The 14,390-nt window shown below is 41.9% G+C and overlaps 1 protein-coding gene across 1 annotated transcript in view; it reads right to left on the reverse strand.

The window, feature by feature from the left end:
- LOC142964216 (protein unc-13 homolog B-like) overlaps nucleotides 1-14,057 on the reverse strand; it is a 56,699-nt gene extending 42,642 nt beyond the window's left edge. Inside the window, exons 1-8 of the mRNA XM_076104435.1 lie at nucleotides 13,986-14,057; nucleotides 11,335-11,554; nucleotides 10,226-10,453; nucleotides 5,738-5,879; nucleotides 3,942-4,111; nucleotides 3,710-3,825; nucleotides 2,236-2,399; nucleotides 687-837 (exon numbers count right to left, since the gene is read on the reverse strand). Of these exons, the coding sequence (XP_075960550.1) occupies nucleotides 687-837; nucleotides 2,236-2,399; nucleotides 3,710-3,825; nucleotides 3,942-4,111; nucleotides 5,738-5,879; nucleotides 10,226-10,453; nucleotides 11,335-11,554; nucleotides 13,986-14,057 (1,263 nt within the window). The remainder of the gene's footprint in view (nucleotides 1-686; nucleotides 838-2,235; nucleotides 2,400-3,709; nucleotides 3,826-3,941; nucleotides 4,112-5,737; nucleotides 5,880-10,225; nucleotides 10,454-11,334; nucleotides 11,555-13,985) is intronic.
- Between the last annotated feature and the right edge of the window lie 333 nt (nucleotides 14,058-14,390).

A 14,390-nucleotide genomic window follows, 5' to 3' on the forward strand; every position in this document is an offset into this window, starting at 1 on the left:
GCAACCAATACCCACGGCAGGGTAATCATTTCATCAAGGCTTTATCAGAATCAAATCAGTCGTGTCTGAAAAAGCCAGTTGTGACTGATGAAGGATGCAGGGAATAAAGAGCCAGCCCATAATCCCTCAGAGAAATATCTGGATATGCATGAGACTTAGATGTTTGAAGGTTTTGTGCACCACAGCTGATATTGTCTCAGTGTTGTGTCCCTGCAGTAATAATCACATGATCATCACTAGCTGCTGCTCTGAAACACAAGCTTTGTAGTTCACGATGTCAACTCGTATTTTTTACCAGTTTGCCTCTTCTTTAACTTCTTTCCTTTATAGTGAAACATGTGAGTCGAGTATTTCATTCAACTTCCATTCAACCAAGGCCACCGATAACGTGAAGGTGTTTATGTCAGAGCGTTGATTTGAATTAAGTCGGAGTTTGCTGACTACAATGCTGCATCTTTAATTCAAATATATCATTGATAGAATAATAAATTGTTTGTTTTAAAATCCAAGCACCTGAGGATGTTGAAGTCTTCTACCGTGGACACCAACGTGCATGAAATCATCCGAAAGCTGCGTCTGCACTCAATCTATGTAGCAACAGGTGACGCTTTGCAAAGAGAAAGCCAAAGGGTCTCGACTGGTCGGATTGTGTTGAACAGATTCGTGTTTATCTGCTCGTCACTCACCCCGAAGTTGGAGGCTGCAAATCTGGCCGGAGCGGAGACGTTGGTGGAGGCGGTCGGGTGGGCGTAGAAGGCATTGATGTTGGCCAGCAGGGTGCTCATCACTGCCGGCACCCCTGACAGCATATACTTAGAGGACAGGCAAGAGAAATGGCTGTGGAGGGAAGGAGAGGAGAGAGAGAGATGGGAGGAGAAGGAGAAAGGGAAGGTTATAGCAGGTTTTTGGAAGGAGGGAGATTGTAGGTTTAAAAGCAGGAAGAAGACGGATATGTAGAGGGGGGGAGGAGGAGACAGGGGGAGAGGGAAGGAAGGAGGAAGACACGGAGAAACCAGAGAGAGATCAGAAGGAGGATGGAGGATGGAGGGTGGAGGGAAACCAACAAAGATGAATTAAGTTGAGATTAAGTTAAAGCAGTTGATCAACAGTGTACAATTGTGGCCATTTTTTCTCCAACTTCATCATCACGACTAAAGAGCTCAACACCACTTTTTGAACGACTCGGCTTCTGTAAGTGGATTTCTCATCACGTCGCTCGATCAGCGTTTCAGAAAATCCTTATCTGAAGTGTTTTAAGCATTGAACCGAGCCAATCCACTACCTGCCGAATTGTAACTGAAAAAGATTTATTTAAGAGCAAAACAATTAACTGGAAAACAGAAAAGAAAGGCAAAGGTACAGAACTATGTACATCATTATTTTAATAGTGAAGGAAATTACTCAGCCCAGAGACCGTTGGGAATATTGTGAATTCTACTCGTTGTCACTGTGACGGTTGTGAGGCCTCTCTATCTCTAAAACTCATTAAACACAATTTATGACACATCGTTTCGCTGTTAACTAATGCACAAAATTATAAATATTGTTAAAGTGACAGCACTAAGTTACTAATTCGAGAGTGTCAAAATATTTCAACTCCTGATGGGATCCACAGAAGCAGACACACGTATGAAGAGTTCGTTCCAGTGAAGGAACCAAAATGAAGCTTTCAGTGAGATGTGAGACTTAATAACGGCGACAGCGCGTCTGTGTATTTCAATCACCGTTTCCATTTGCCGGTGTTATTGGACGGCTCATATCGCCATTTCCTCTGGGACATTTCTGCTCACAACTTCAATCCACTCAATGCTTCCCGGCCTGATTATGTTACACGTTTGTGCTCCAACACAGAGACCCACTCTGTCCCTTTAAGGTTAAACTACATTATTAATGTAATTAAACCACAGTGTGTAAATGTGTGTGTGTGTGTGTGTCTCTCCACCTGCCTACAATGATCCAATCTGTGTGGTGGCAGATCATCTTTTCTCATTAGATAAACTAATTTGCATGCTGTTTATAGTTCATAACAATCTCTCATCGCATCAACACACACACACACCTACACACACACACACACACCTACACACACACACACACACACACACACACACACACACACACAGGTCTACAGATACTGTTCCCAAACACACACTGATTTCAAGTATTTCCTGATTGGATTAACCCACACACACACACACACACAATCGGCTAACATCATGGAGACGGTGAGCTTACGTCATGGCCTGGTAGATGGACTCGATGCCGTAGCGCATGGCGAACTCGTCCACGATGTCCTGCTTCACCTCGTCATAGTAAACCTTCCACGCGTCGTCTCCCTGAGCCGCTGGGATCTTCACCACGCCGCCTCCCTCTACGTCCGTCGAGAAGTGGAACATGTTCTACCGAGAGGGGGGAAAAAAAGGTTGAGAGAGCAGGAAAAACATCATCAGTGCTAAAGGAAGTGAACAACAGCCTGGTTACACAACAGCGGGCTGAGAAGTTCTGGCTGCAGAGGTTGTTGAAAACTCATCAAAGTTAAATACAAGCAGAATAACAGAATGCAATTCTGATTTGGGACACGACACTGCTGAGTGGAAACATAACTTCCACATCTGGATACTTTGTTATCTTTCCTTTGTCTTCGTTTGTCTTTTTCATGTTCCAGCAGACTCAACCATCAGAAGCAATTTGTCAAATTTGAAAAGGCTTTAAATAAAGTAAAGTATAATCAGACATGTCTTGTTTGTAGAAAACTCCAACATATTCTTTATAACAATATAAATGTATTGTTTGCTCTTTATGGAATGATTGCTTGAAGCTACTATGAGGAACTTTCATTTTGTTTTGATTCGGCCCCTTCACATGCTGTAGTGTTTGCTTTTAGGAAACCTCTCATTTTACTGCAGCAGGGTTTGACAGTCTGTCCCACTCAGTCCTAGTTCTGGTTCTCCCGTGCCTCCCTTCCCTCCAGCGGGTCCAGCAATACATCCTGGGTCTCTAGCAGCGTGGTGTTGGTGTTGGCTCCCAGAGAGGAGAAGCTCTGCTCCTGGAGGAGGAGGAGGAGGAGGAGGAGGAGGAGGAGGAGGAGCTGCTGCTGCCGGGAGCCTAGCTCTCCTCCTTCCTCCGGAGCTCCAGACTGCAGGTCCAAGGCTGCAGGTGAAGCCGGATCTGGGTCTGTCCACGGTGGACTGGTCTCTGCTGGAGTCTGAGCTGAAGGAGTTTCTGGTGAACCTGCATGATGTCATCTGGTTTCACCAGAATCCGACCCGGTGGCTCCGATGATGACCTTTAATTATAACTCTATAGAAATATACCATCTTCTCTCTGATGGTCTCGTTACTGATGGAGGTCTTATAGAGGATCAGGACTAAACTGAGACTGGTTCAGAACCAGATAAAAGTTCCTCATTGTTACTTTAAGCAATTAGTCAATTAATAGATATGTTTACTGTATCTGCAGATATTAATCAACAACAACAATTTTGATTACAAATTCATTCAAGTCATTTAACGAGCAAACATACAGATTTCAACGTGAGGATCTGTTGCTGTTTTGTTCTCGATAAAAAACTCTCAATGGACTCCAGTGTGACTCCATGTGTGTGTATTAGTGACAGACACAAGCTGAGCGAGTCTCCAGTTCCCCATAAACTTCCTACATCAGCTTATTCCTGACTTTACATGTATATGTGTGTGTGTGTGTGTGTCACCTCATGAAGGCAGGTGTACTGTACGTGGTAGGGTGCCACCTTCTCCTCTCCCTCGATCTCCACGCTGATCTGAAGACGAATGGCACCAGATACCGCCGACTTGTCTGTTCTCTTTTCTGCAAGTGGAGACACACTCTGAAACACAAACACCAACTACACACTCCCATCTACCACATAAACACACAGACACACACACACACACACACACCATGTCTCCCATATTCCTACATACCCAGGTTGTACCAGACGTCCATCTCTCCGCTCAGAGTTCGGACCTCGATGATGCTCTGACCCAGGAAGTCGTCGGACTCCCTCTTCAGACGCTGCTTCACTCGCGACTTGATGTCGTCGTCTTCGTCCCAAACTCGCAGCTTGACGCGATCCGACGAGTTGTGGCACTCGCTGTGGAGACAGAGGACGGGTGGGCGGCGGACGTGTTGTTTTAACAAACGTGTGGGTGTCGGAGCAGATGGCTAAAGTGGAAGGTTTGCACGCATGGAGCAAATTAACACCCGTTCATGACTACTTTGCACCTCGTGGTCTTTCTGTGGTGACGAGCCAGTAAACATGGATTAAAACTGTACAACATGTTTTAGATGATTTGGCTAAAACCTGGTTGAATTTGAATGAGAAATTATAGTTTATTATTAGACGTCTGCATTACTTTCTTCTTTTAGGGAAGGCAACAGGTCGTATACAGAGATAAAAGCAGCGTAAATCAACCTGATTTATGTGCTAAATTATTAAAATGATTATATTAAATGATAAAGTGGGTGAGAAACAATTTAATCATGCTATTACATATAACTGTTGTTTATACATTCGTTGTTGTTTATCACTTCAATAACTTAAATGTTTCTGAAATGATATTAAAAAAAACTTTTCACAAATATTTTGACCGGTATAATTTTGATTTGACCATTTTGACAAGATGTCTATGCGTCTCTTGATCCAGCCTGGTCTCCAAAAATGCACTATTAGTAACATTTTGAGGGAAACATATTTTCTCCCGAATTACGTCTGTTTCTGAATTATTACAAATATGTTTCTTATCAAAGTCTGCAGAAGTCAGCATGTAGGGAGGAGATCAGGGAGGATGGACGGGTCAAACAAACCCAGGACATTCACCCAGGAGACTGCTGTTAGTGTCCTGTGTGAAACCAAAAGTTAAGGTTGACTTGTTTGAATTTACGTCTGTAATTTAAATAACAACACAAATGTAATTATTTTAAGCCAAACCATGATATTTTTACTAGAGATGTTGTTTGAATTTACAACGTTCTGTCAACGTAGTCCAGGAGAAACTGAGAATGCAGTAAAGTTGAACAGCAACGTAATTTAGGAGACGGGGTTGTTTGACATGCAAATTATCTAATCAATGCGAACATGGTACAACTGTGACAGAGCTTCTAATGAAAACATATTCAGATTCAAACAGTCACTGAGCCGATGCATATTTGAAATTCTCGATGCCACTTCCTTTCGTGTGAATGCATCTCATTTCATTATTATATTGCCTCATCTTGTGGCCCTGTGTTTTTCACTTAAATAGCACAGCTTCACATCAATCAACACTCAAGCGTCCTACTCTAATAAACACTCATATACGCCTGATACTACTGTGATTCTACAATTATATACTGCATTTTTACTCAGGTGTGATTTTGCTTTTATCAGGACCTTTGTTGGTAATGGAGGTTCGAAGGCCCTGCATACCTTTACAGGTGACTCATAGGACTCCATGTCCGAATAAATATGATGTGTTGTACCAGTCAGGTGCACCAAAGCTAATAGCAGAGTGAGGGAGATCAGTGTCTACACACACACACACACACACACACACAGTCCTGACAAAAACTACAAACAACCAAAAGAACTGAAATCACCGGTGTAGTTTGACCACAGGTGTGCAGGACCTTAAAGTAAAGGATGTGAAACCTTCTTCCACCCCCGTAACGAGACACTCACTCTGTTTATCTGCTCCAGCTGAGCTCTACAACCAGGAAGAAAATAACAAGCTGAACTTACAAGCTGAACTTTTCCTCCCAGACTGGGTTCAGGTTTCCGTAGATGGTCTTTGTTCTCTTCTTGGTCTTCCCAACTTGGATGGTGACGTACGGGTCGCTGGAGCCCGTTCTGTCCTTGGCCTGGAGACCCTGCGCACTGACGACTGAAAACACACACAAACAGAGGGAATGACTGTGAAAATTGCATAAGAACAACAAAACACCTACTCGTTGCCAACATCTTTCTGTCTCACACACACACGCACACACGCACACCAAAACACAAGGTATCACCCACACAGTTATGCAAAGCCCCGTAACACACCAATGGTGACTCACAGCCGACATTTCTCACCAAATGACTTACACCTGATGTTCTGCTGTTCTGTGCAACAGGTAGTCAAAGAGGTCTTTTGAAAACAGAGGCGACCTCACCCGACTTTTAAGTGAGAAACATCTGGCCACCACAGAGACCATGTTTGGATTATATGAGCAGACATGCATATTTGTTTCATTTTAAATTACATCTTTTGCACTGCTTATTGTTTCTGTCCAAAATGACTCAAATAGCATCAACACAATAACCGTGTTTGTCTTGAAGACCGTCCGTCTGGCTTCCATTGTATCCAAGTTATCGATGGATAATTGTGTGTTTGGGACGTCTGAACGTCAACCGCTATAAAAACTTAGCGACCAGGTGATCGTAAGCTCTCATCCAAGAGGAAGCTACATAAATGGCAGACACGGCAAAGACAGAAAAACTATGCGAGGCAAAAGAGTGAGTGGACAGCTTGTTCCAGAGGTTTTGCTTTCGTGAGCTTCTGGTGTCGTTGAGCCGGGAAGAGGAGCTAACTTTAAATGTTGTGTTTGTAAACTGCAACCAACTAATCAAACTGATTCTCTCGTTACCTGAGGGAAGGTTTGCTGAGTGTCAATATGTTTTTGCTCAAAAAACGAGGGCTGCAGGTGTGTTGGTGTGCGCTAAACATGCAGAGTATGTTGTGCTAATGAGGAACATATGATTTAAACCAGGAAGAGTACAGGGGAGCTCACTCATCTGCCAAAATAAAAGCCACAAAGAGTGGAAACAAGGGGAAACAGCTAGCCTGGCTCTGTCCAACGATGACAGAATTCTCCTCTAAAACTCACTAATTAACATGTTGTATCTATTTTTGTTCAATCCAAACAAAAACTGAAAGTGTACTGTAAACGTCCAAAGCATCCGTGTGCTACACTGTGTGGAACTAATTGGGATAATTTCTATTTAAGCTGACAGGGGGTCAGAGTCTGCTCTGAGTCAGCAGTTCATTGAAACACAAAAAGAATGTAATGATGACACTGACAAAGAAACTGTATTTCATGTGGATTGATTTAGGCTGGTTTAATCATTGGTAGCAAACAAACAGCGACCTTTCAGCCAGGAGACAGCAGTTTTCCCCCATGAGAATCAGAGGTTATTTGAACCCAAACGACGATCTATTCCTCAACCTAACTAAGTGTTTTTGTTGCCTAAACATTACTAAGTTGTTTCCTGTGAAGACAGAAGTGTTTTTTTTTAAAGACTGTATGCATGTAACGAGCGGAGATTGACACGTGTTGCTGGCTTTTGCAGGAAAATGTACAAACAATGAGGAGTAACTTTTCGAATGGTATCATACGAACCCTGAGGATACGTTGATTGACTATTATGAATATCATCTGATCTGGTCAGTGATGCTCTGGCTCTGACATGCATCCCTTGCTTAAAATGTGCAAAAGAGAAAATCAGATAAATGCTTATGTATTTGCTTTTTTTGTGCTCATACATACAGGTGAAAGACGTAGTCTTAAAACACAAAAAAAACAGGCACTGTTTCATTTTTTTGACTTCTTTCTGTATGTTTAAGACTCAACATCACGCCGATCCACATCCGTCCCTGTAATGTCTGTGATAGCGCTTCATTCTGATGCATGTAATCTGTGCTAAAGGGAGTTTTGCATGTTAATTGGTTGAGATATTCCCGAATGAAATCAATGGATTCTTCAAAGAGCTCCCCGTAGAGCGTCTCCTGTCAGTCCACCGTCTAGTTCAATCACAACTTGGCTTAAATACAAAACTGAGTTTGAGTTGAAAGTATGTCTGGATGTATTTCAGATGGGGTACATGATTGATTTATGCAAAATGGAAGGAAAAAAAAGGAAAAATGTGACAAAAAAGTAAATGTGAGAATTTTAAACACCTCAACTTAAATGATTTATAGATGCCTGTCAAAGAATGTCTGTTAAAACTTGTCTCCACCATGTTTGAGAGTTCAAAAAATGCCTAAAGCTATATGACAAATAAGTTAAATTATAATATATGTGTAGTGGCAGCTTACTTTACCGTCCTTCTTGCAGGATGTAAAGGGTTCTGACTCCTGCAGACTACCATGTCCAACTTACGTGCTCTTGCAGGCTAAACTGTTCTTGTTAGCTGTCCAATGATGAGGCTCGTAGTTTAAAGTAGTTTTATTCCGTGTAAACAAAAAATAGACAAAATCCTACCAAAGCACTGACCTTCTGCTGGCTGTAACTAAAAAGTCTATAATCTGCGGTCAGACAAAATAGTTGCTCCACATCCTGCTCCATCAAAGCCTAACGAGCACTGAAAACCTACTTAAAGGAGCCAACCAACAACGATCCAATAGCAGGACAGAATAGAGGAGCCTTTATCTTAACAGGGCAAACATGTTTATCTGCAATGGTCATTCAGAATCCAGCCCGACACATTTATGAAAACCGTTTTCATTGCGTATCAAAAGTTCACTTCTGGAATCTGTAAATAGTTCAATCAGCAGAGGAGGAGCAGGCGACCATGAGGCGAATGTGAAACAACGCGTCCCTGCGTCTCCTCTTCATCCGAGCTCGTCCCCGGTGATCAGGGGAGACAAGGTGTGATGGCTGCCATGGCAACACTGCTGCCACTATATGGTGTGTGATGTGTCTGGTTGCTCTGGGCAACAGCGGCAGTCATGTTTGGCAAAGGGGAGGCGTCGGTTTAAATTAGTGAAGCTCGCAGATAAACAGTTCAAAGTCTCTCTGCAGCTCAGAAGCAGACCTGTCAGAGAAAATTATTAACTTTTGGTATTTATGTGAAACCTGAGGCGCTTTGGTTCAGCTTCACATTCTCACAGCTGCAGGTTTTCACAGCCGTCAATGTCAGCTGTGGTTTAAACCTTTGAAGAGATTTACCATCCACCTTCCTGGGATCTGAACGAGCACGAAAATTTATTTTTTTAACTTTCTATCAATGTCATAAAGTATTGAAATGTGTTATTCTGATTTCTCATTAAATTTCATTTTGGAAAACGGTTCCAAAGCAATTAGCACAACACTTTTTAATCTTTACAAGAACTTTAGTTTAGTTGTACTTATTGAACATAATCCTTTATACTAAAGTAGAATTACCGCCTTGTGGTTGTATGCCTCCGCCTAAATCTATCCTACCGCTTTGTTGTGTTTCGACGCCTGCTGTTTCGATGTCTCACCTTCTGATTTCTCATTAAATCCCAGTTTTATTTTGGAAAACGGTTCCAAAGCATTTATCCGCTGTGTATCACTGTATTTTAGGCTTTTAGAGAAAGCTTTATTAGTTTTTCCTTTCAAACATACTTTGTACTACACTGGAATGCCCGCCTCAGGGTTGTACGCCTCCGCCAACCAGTCAAGTTGCAGATTACATCCATTCCTGTCCAAAATATCATCACTTCATCATTTTATTTGTGTAAAACCATCATAGTTAGACCTTTGACCGCCAAATTCGTATCAATTAATATTTGAGTCGAGAATGAAGTTTGGTCCTCCAGGCGCTCCTGAGATATCGAGTTCAGACGAACGGACAGACGAACAGATTACCCCTAAAAAATAAAATGCGCTGCAGCCGGTGCGGCTGATGCGTCAGCTGATGCTGAGAATAAAAAGGCCACGCGACCTTGAGTTTGCTCTGCAGATCGACTTCACACAGAGATATGAGTGTTATATGCACAGTACAAGTGTGGACACACTTCGACACAGAGTGCTGTTGCTACAAGCGCTGTGAAGATTGAGCAGGTGCTTTAGTAACAATGGAGAAAGACATAATGAAAGAAAAGACAGCTTTTCCTGTCTCTCACTATACGTCATGTGTTCATAAATATGGTGTTTTTTGTAGATGATGATCTGCATTACTGCATTAAAAGTTGCCTTTGTCTGTTAAATTTATTTAAATGAAAATGGGTTTAACTTTTCTTTGCAGTTTTTTGGGGGAGAGAACAGAGAATGTTGAATGCTGTACACAGTAAAACCCTCTAAGGCACATTTGTGATTTTGGGCCGTACAAATAAATTGGTAAACAGAGAGAGACAAGAGACTGAAAGGACAGTGTAAAGAAAAATGCAGCACATTTTTGCAAACCTTCTGTCATCTAAAATATATTTAATCTAGTTCAAATGAATAGATGTCCCCTATGGAGTATTCAGGTCACTATTCACATGTTTTTTTTCACTGGACGTACCGTTGATGGTGATCTTGGCCGACCACTTGGAGGTGCCGTCCAGGACGCTCTGCTTGATGGTCTTCATGTGCTGACCGTGGACCATCTTGGTGATGTTGAACACCTTCCGGATCTCCTCGAAGATCTCCGGCTTGTTCCTCTCGCGGATCTTCATCCTGTCCTTCATGGCCATGATGATGTGCTGCGTCCGGTCCTCCGCCCCGGTCTTGGAGCTCTTCTCGGCCGCTCCTGAAGGTGACAAGGTGGGAGGAAGCAGAGGAGAAGGGTTGATGATGAGTTCCTAGAAATATATCTTTCACTTATGCTAAATGATGGACCACGTGTGTTATTTTTCTTTTAGGTTTAACATTATGCTGTTTTCATGTTTTCTGGCATTATTCTCCAGCTCTCCTCACACTTATGCTACAGCTCAACAAAACTAAATCACATTTTCAAAGCTCAACTTATAAGGCCAGTGTGTAACATTTCAGGGAAATCTTTTAGCGGAAATGTAATATCATATTCATAACTATGTTTTCATCAGTGTATAATCACCCATGTTGCAATGCCATTTTTTCTACAGAAGCCCAGAGCGTACAAACCAAACACTGGCTCTTTAGAGAGACCTTCACGTTTTGATGTTATCTGAGGGCCACCGTAGATCTCCAACACGCTTGTAAAACTAAGGTGAAGTGAGCCGCAGAATGCAAAACCGTGGTACCGCCAGCCTCCACCGTTGTAAAGTAGTGTTATTACGGTAAAGATGGCCTCCGAGTGAGGCGAGCGGCGTTACTATTGTTTTACACTCTTCGGCTCACGTTACTGCCCTCTTGGAAAGGGAGGAGGGAGCGGAGATCTGCTCAGTTGGTTGCAATCTGCAACCACAGCACTAGATGCCACCACATCCTACACACTGTCCCTTTAAGTGTTGGAAGCTATGACATCAGAGCAGCCACTAAAAAGCATTACATTCAAAGTGATTAGGGAGGTAAGTTTTTCAGCAGACTTCTCAGTTAATAATAAAATATTCTTTGGGTCGGGGTAAATCTGTATACGGTACAGAATATGGGACATTTGAGCCCTCCTTCTTATGCGTTTAAATTTCTAAGTAGTTTAATAACTTCACTCACTCTGCAGGCAGTCGGCGTTCAGCAGCTCTTGGCATTTCTCGTGCACTTTGACGCCGCACTCCGCACAGCGCATACCCTGCCGGGCGATGCCCCACAGCAGACCCTCACACTCGTAGCAGTAGGTGGGCGTAGTGGCGGTCCAGACCTCGAAATTGTGCGGCGTGGTGCAGGAGATGGGGTAGATCAGAGACTGCAGGGTCTTCTTGAACACATGGTTTTTCTGTTGGATTGAAGAGATAAAAAAAGAAAGATGGATGGATGTAGGAGACGTGGGACAAAGGTAGAGGGTGTAAGAAAAGAAGCAGGATAAGAGAAAAGGGATACAAGTTATCCAAGAGAAAAAACAACAACAGGGCAGAGAGTGATAAAGAAAAGTGTGGGGAAAAAGATGAGAGTGGTTACAAGAACACAACAAGACAAGATAGAGGACAACAGGGTGAATGACACAAGACGGCAGGAGAGGTAGCACAGGAGATCGGGGGAGCAAAAGCAAGAACGAGAACTGATTATATCAGCTCCGATAATTGTCTTTCTTCACATGCTGATCTGGTGTAGCTTTCAAGAAAAAAGTGTCTTCAGCGTTAACGCAGGATACAAACAGACGATTTCAAGGTGGCTGGTGATAAAATGATATTCAAATGTGGAACTGTGCTAAATTGTGTTTCTATAATTCTTGGCCTCTTTATTGGTAAACTGTTGTCCAGTGTAGGAGGAGAGTGGGAGGAGGTGAACACATCTCCACAGGACGAGAGGACACCTTGACTAGAAGCCCGGCTTGATTTGGTGAAAATAGAATTTGTATTGTGGGGTTATTATTAATGCTTCTGAGCATTTTTCTCATTGTAATAGTAGAGATTGCAATAGAGTGGTATCAATCGCTTTCAATAAGAGAAACAATTTGTTCTGTTGTGCGTTTCATTGCTCTCATCTCTGCCTCTGGTTTTACTCAATCTTCTTCTGACTGCTTTGACTTTTATTGATCTGACCAGTGTTGTTTCAATTGTTTGGGCCTTCTGACTTTATTTGTCTGTCTTGTTCTTTTACCTCTCATTTACTTCCTTGTCCCTGTGAAGCATGCTGTAGCTTTAAAAAACAAAAATCCTTTATAGATAATGAGATTTCCACTTTGGCTACATTGTTATTTCCAGCGTTATTATGACATATGGAAAATTATGGCTGAACGGATGACTTTCATTTTTGGCACCGTTCTTGCACACATTTTTCACAGGTTGTCAACTTGAATGTTGGACATTTCTGTATATATACTATGCTACTTCCATCTGTCAGCATAATCTAATTCTGGAACAGTTAACATTGTGCATACAGTATGGACGTCTGAATATTTCCCATATTCTGTGTGTGCAACACCCATCAGTAAATCTGGTAAAGTTCGTAATTCATGAGGCACATGTGCCGGTTCTTGATATATTTCTGCACACGTTTGTGTCTGTTTTTACTTTTGTAGTATAAGTAAATCATATAATCTGATTTGTGAGATTTCTCACAGATTTGCTAGCCGATTCTTTGATGCATCACAAATCTGTTTCCAGTCGTAGTCCACGAAAGTCCACATAGGGAGGAGGTCGTAGTGGATGATCGGGTCCATCAAACACAGGACTTTCACCCAGGAGACCGCTGCTCATCTCCCGTGTCAAATCAAGAGTCAATGTTGACTTATTTTAATTTATGTCCGTAACTTAAAAAACATAACAAACCTTCTTATTTTACACCAAACCATGATGTCGTTCTCAACCTAACCAAGTTTTGTTGCGTTGTTGTTTTGTTTTGTTTATTTTCATAATGTTAACCACGTGTTTAAAACTGCGACCATAATCTCTGACATAATACACTTTCCTCAAAACATAATTGAGAATTCAGCTTACTGGTGTTGTTTGGGACGTCATTTTGTAGGAGACAGCTACAAACAAAAACTAGACATCTTTTTTTTTACATTACTTTGAGCTCACTCCATCTGTACTCTATGTGTTATAATGTGTAAACATAGCAATGCACACTTTCAATTCCCTCTGCAAGCATTTTGTTTGACCTGCATTTGATCTATAAACTACAACTTCAGGACTCTTTTTAAACAGAAACTAATGTTTGGTTATTGTCAGGATTCCTTTACTTTGTAATTGAACTGTATCAATTACAGTGTTGTCAATCTGGCAGTTGCTTTGTTCTCCACTGCTGTATTCAGTGACCTACTTTAAACACTTGAATAATTCATGTTACACCTAATGTAATGTAATCACCATCATGACTTGACACAGTACAGTAGGAAAGGTAAAAAAAATAAAATAATAATAATAAACAAACATGTAACCTCATCCAGTCAAAGAAGCCTTGCTGCTCCTGAAAACAGTAAAACCTGAAGCTGCCCTAAAGTTGACTCAGCAAAATTCAGAGCCTACAGCATATTGGATCTTCAACAAACAGATCAACAATACGGCTACAGCATAATGACAGCAGGAGAACAGTTGGTGAGAAAAGTGTGTGTGCAAATATAAGTTACAGTTTGTGTGGATCCCCATTAGCTGGCATCGAGGTGACAGCAAGATAACTGAAAAACCATAACTACAGTATATATATAAGTGTGTGTGTGTGTGTGTGTGTGTGTGTGTGTGTGTGACATGTATTTGGCCACTCACAAGCTCTTCGTCTTTCAGCGAGGTCCGTGTGGCCAGTGTGTGGGCGAGTCCAGCTTTCCTGGACTGTATCATAGACTGAAACCAAGACAGAAAACATCGGTGATAAACAGCCACAGAGAAGGAAAGAAACCCAAACAAACAAGGTCAAGATAAAAGGAAAAGGCAAATCAAACTTTCAGCTAAAAAAGATTCAAGAAATCAATTGTCTTGGTGATGTTGGGCTCTTTCGACTTTGAAGGTCGAGGAAAACTTGCAAAAAAACCTCGAGGACAAACACCAACACGTTTGTATTTCTACGTTTGTGAGGAGCTTCACTGACTGTGTCTGATGTTATAATCACGTTTCTCTGGCCCTAAGACTTAGACTTAGACTTAGACTTTGCCGTCTCATAAACACTTTAAAGGT

The sequence above is a fragment of the Anarhichas minor genome, unplaced genomic scaffold (genome assembly GCF_050575085.1).
Source record: "Anarhichas minor isolate MPS153535 unplaced genomic scaffold, ASM5057508v1 ptg000030l, whole genome shotgun sequence".
Taxonomy (NCBI): domain Eukaryota; kingdom Metazoa; phylum Chordata; class Actinopteri; order Perciformes; family Anarhichadidae; genus Anarhichas; species Anarhichas minor.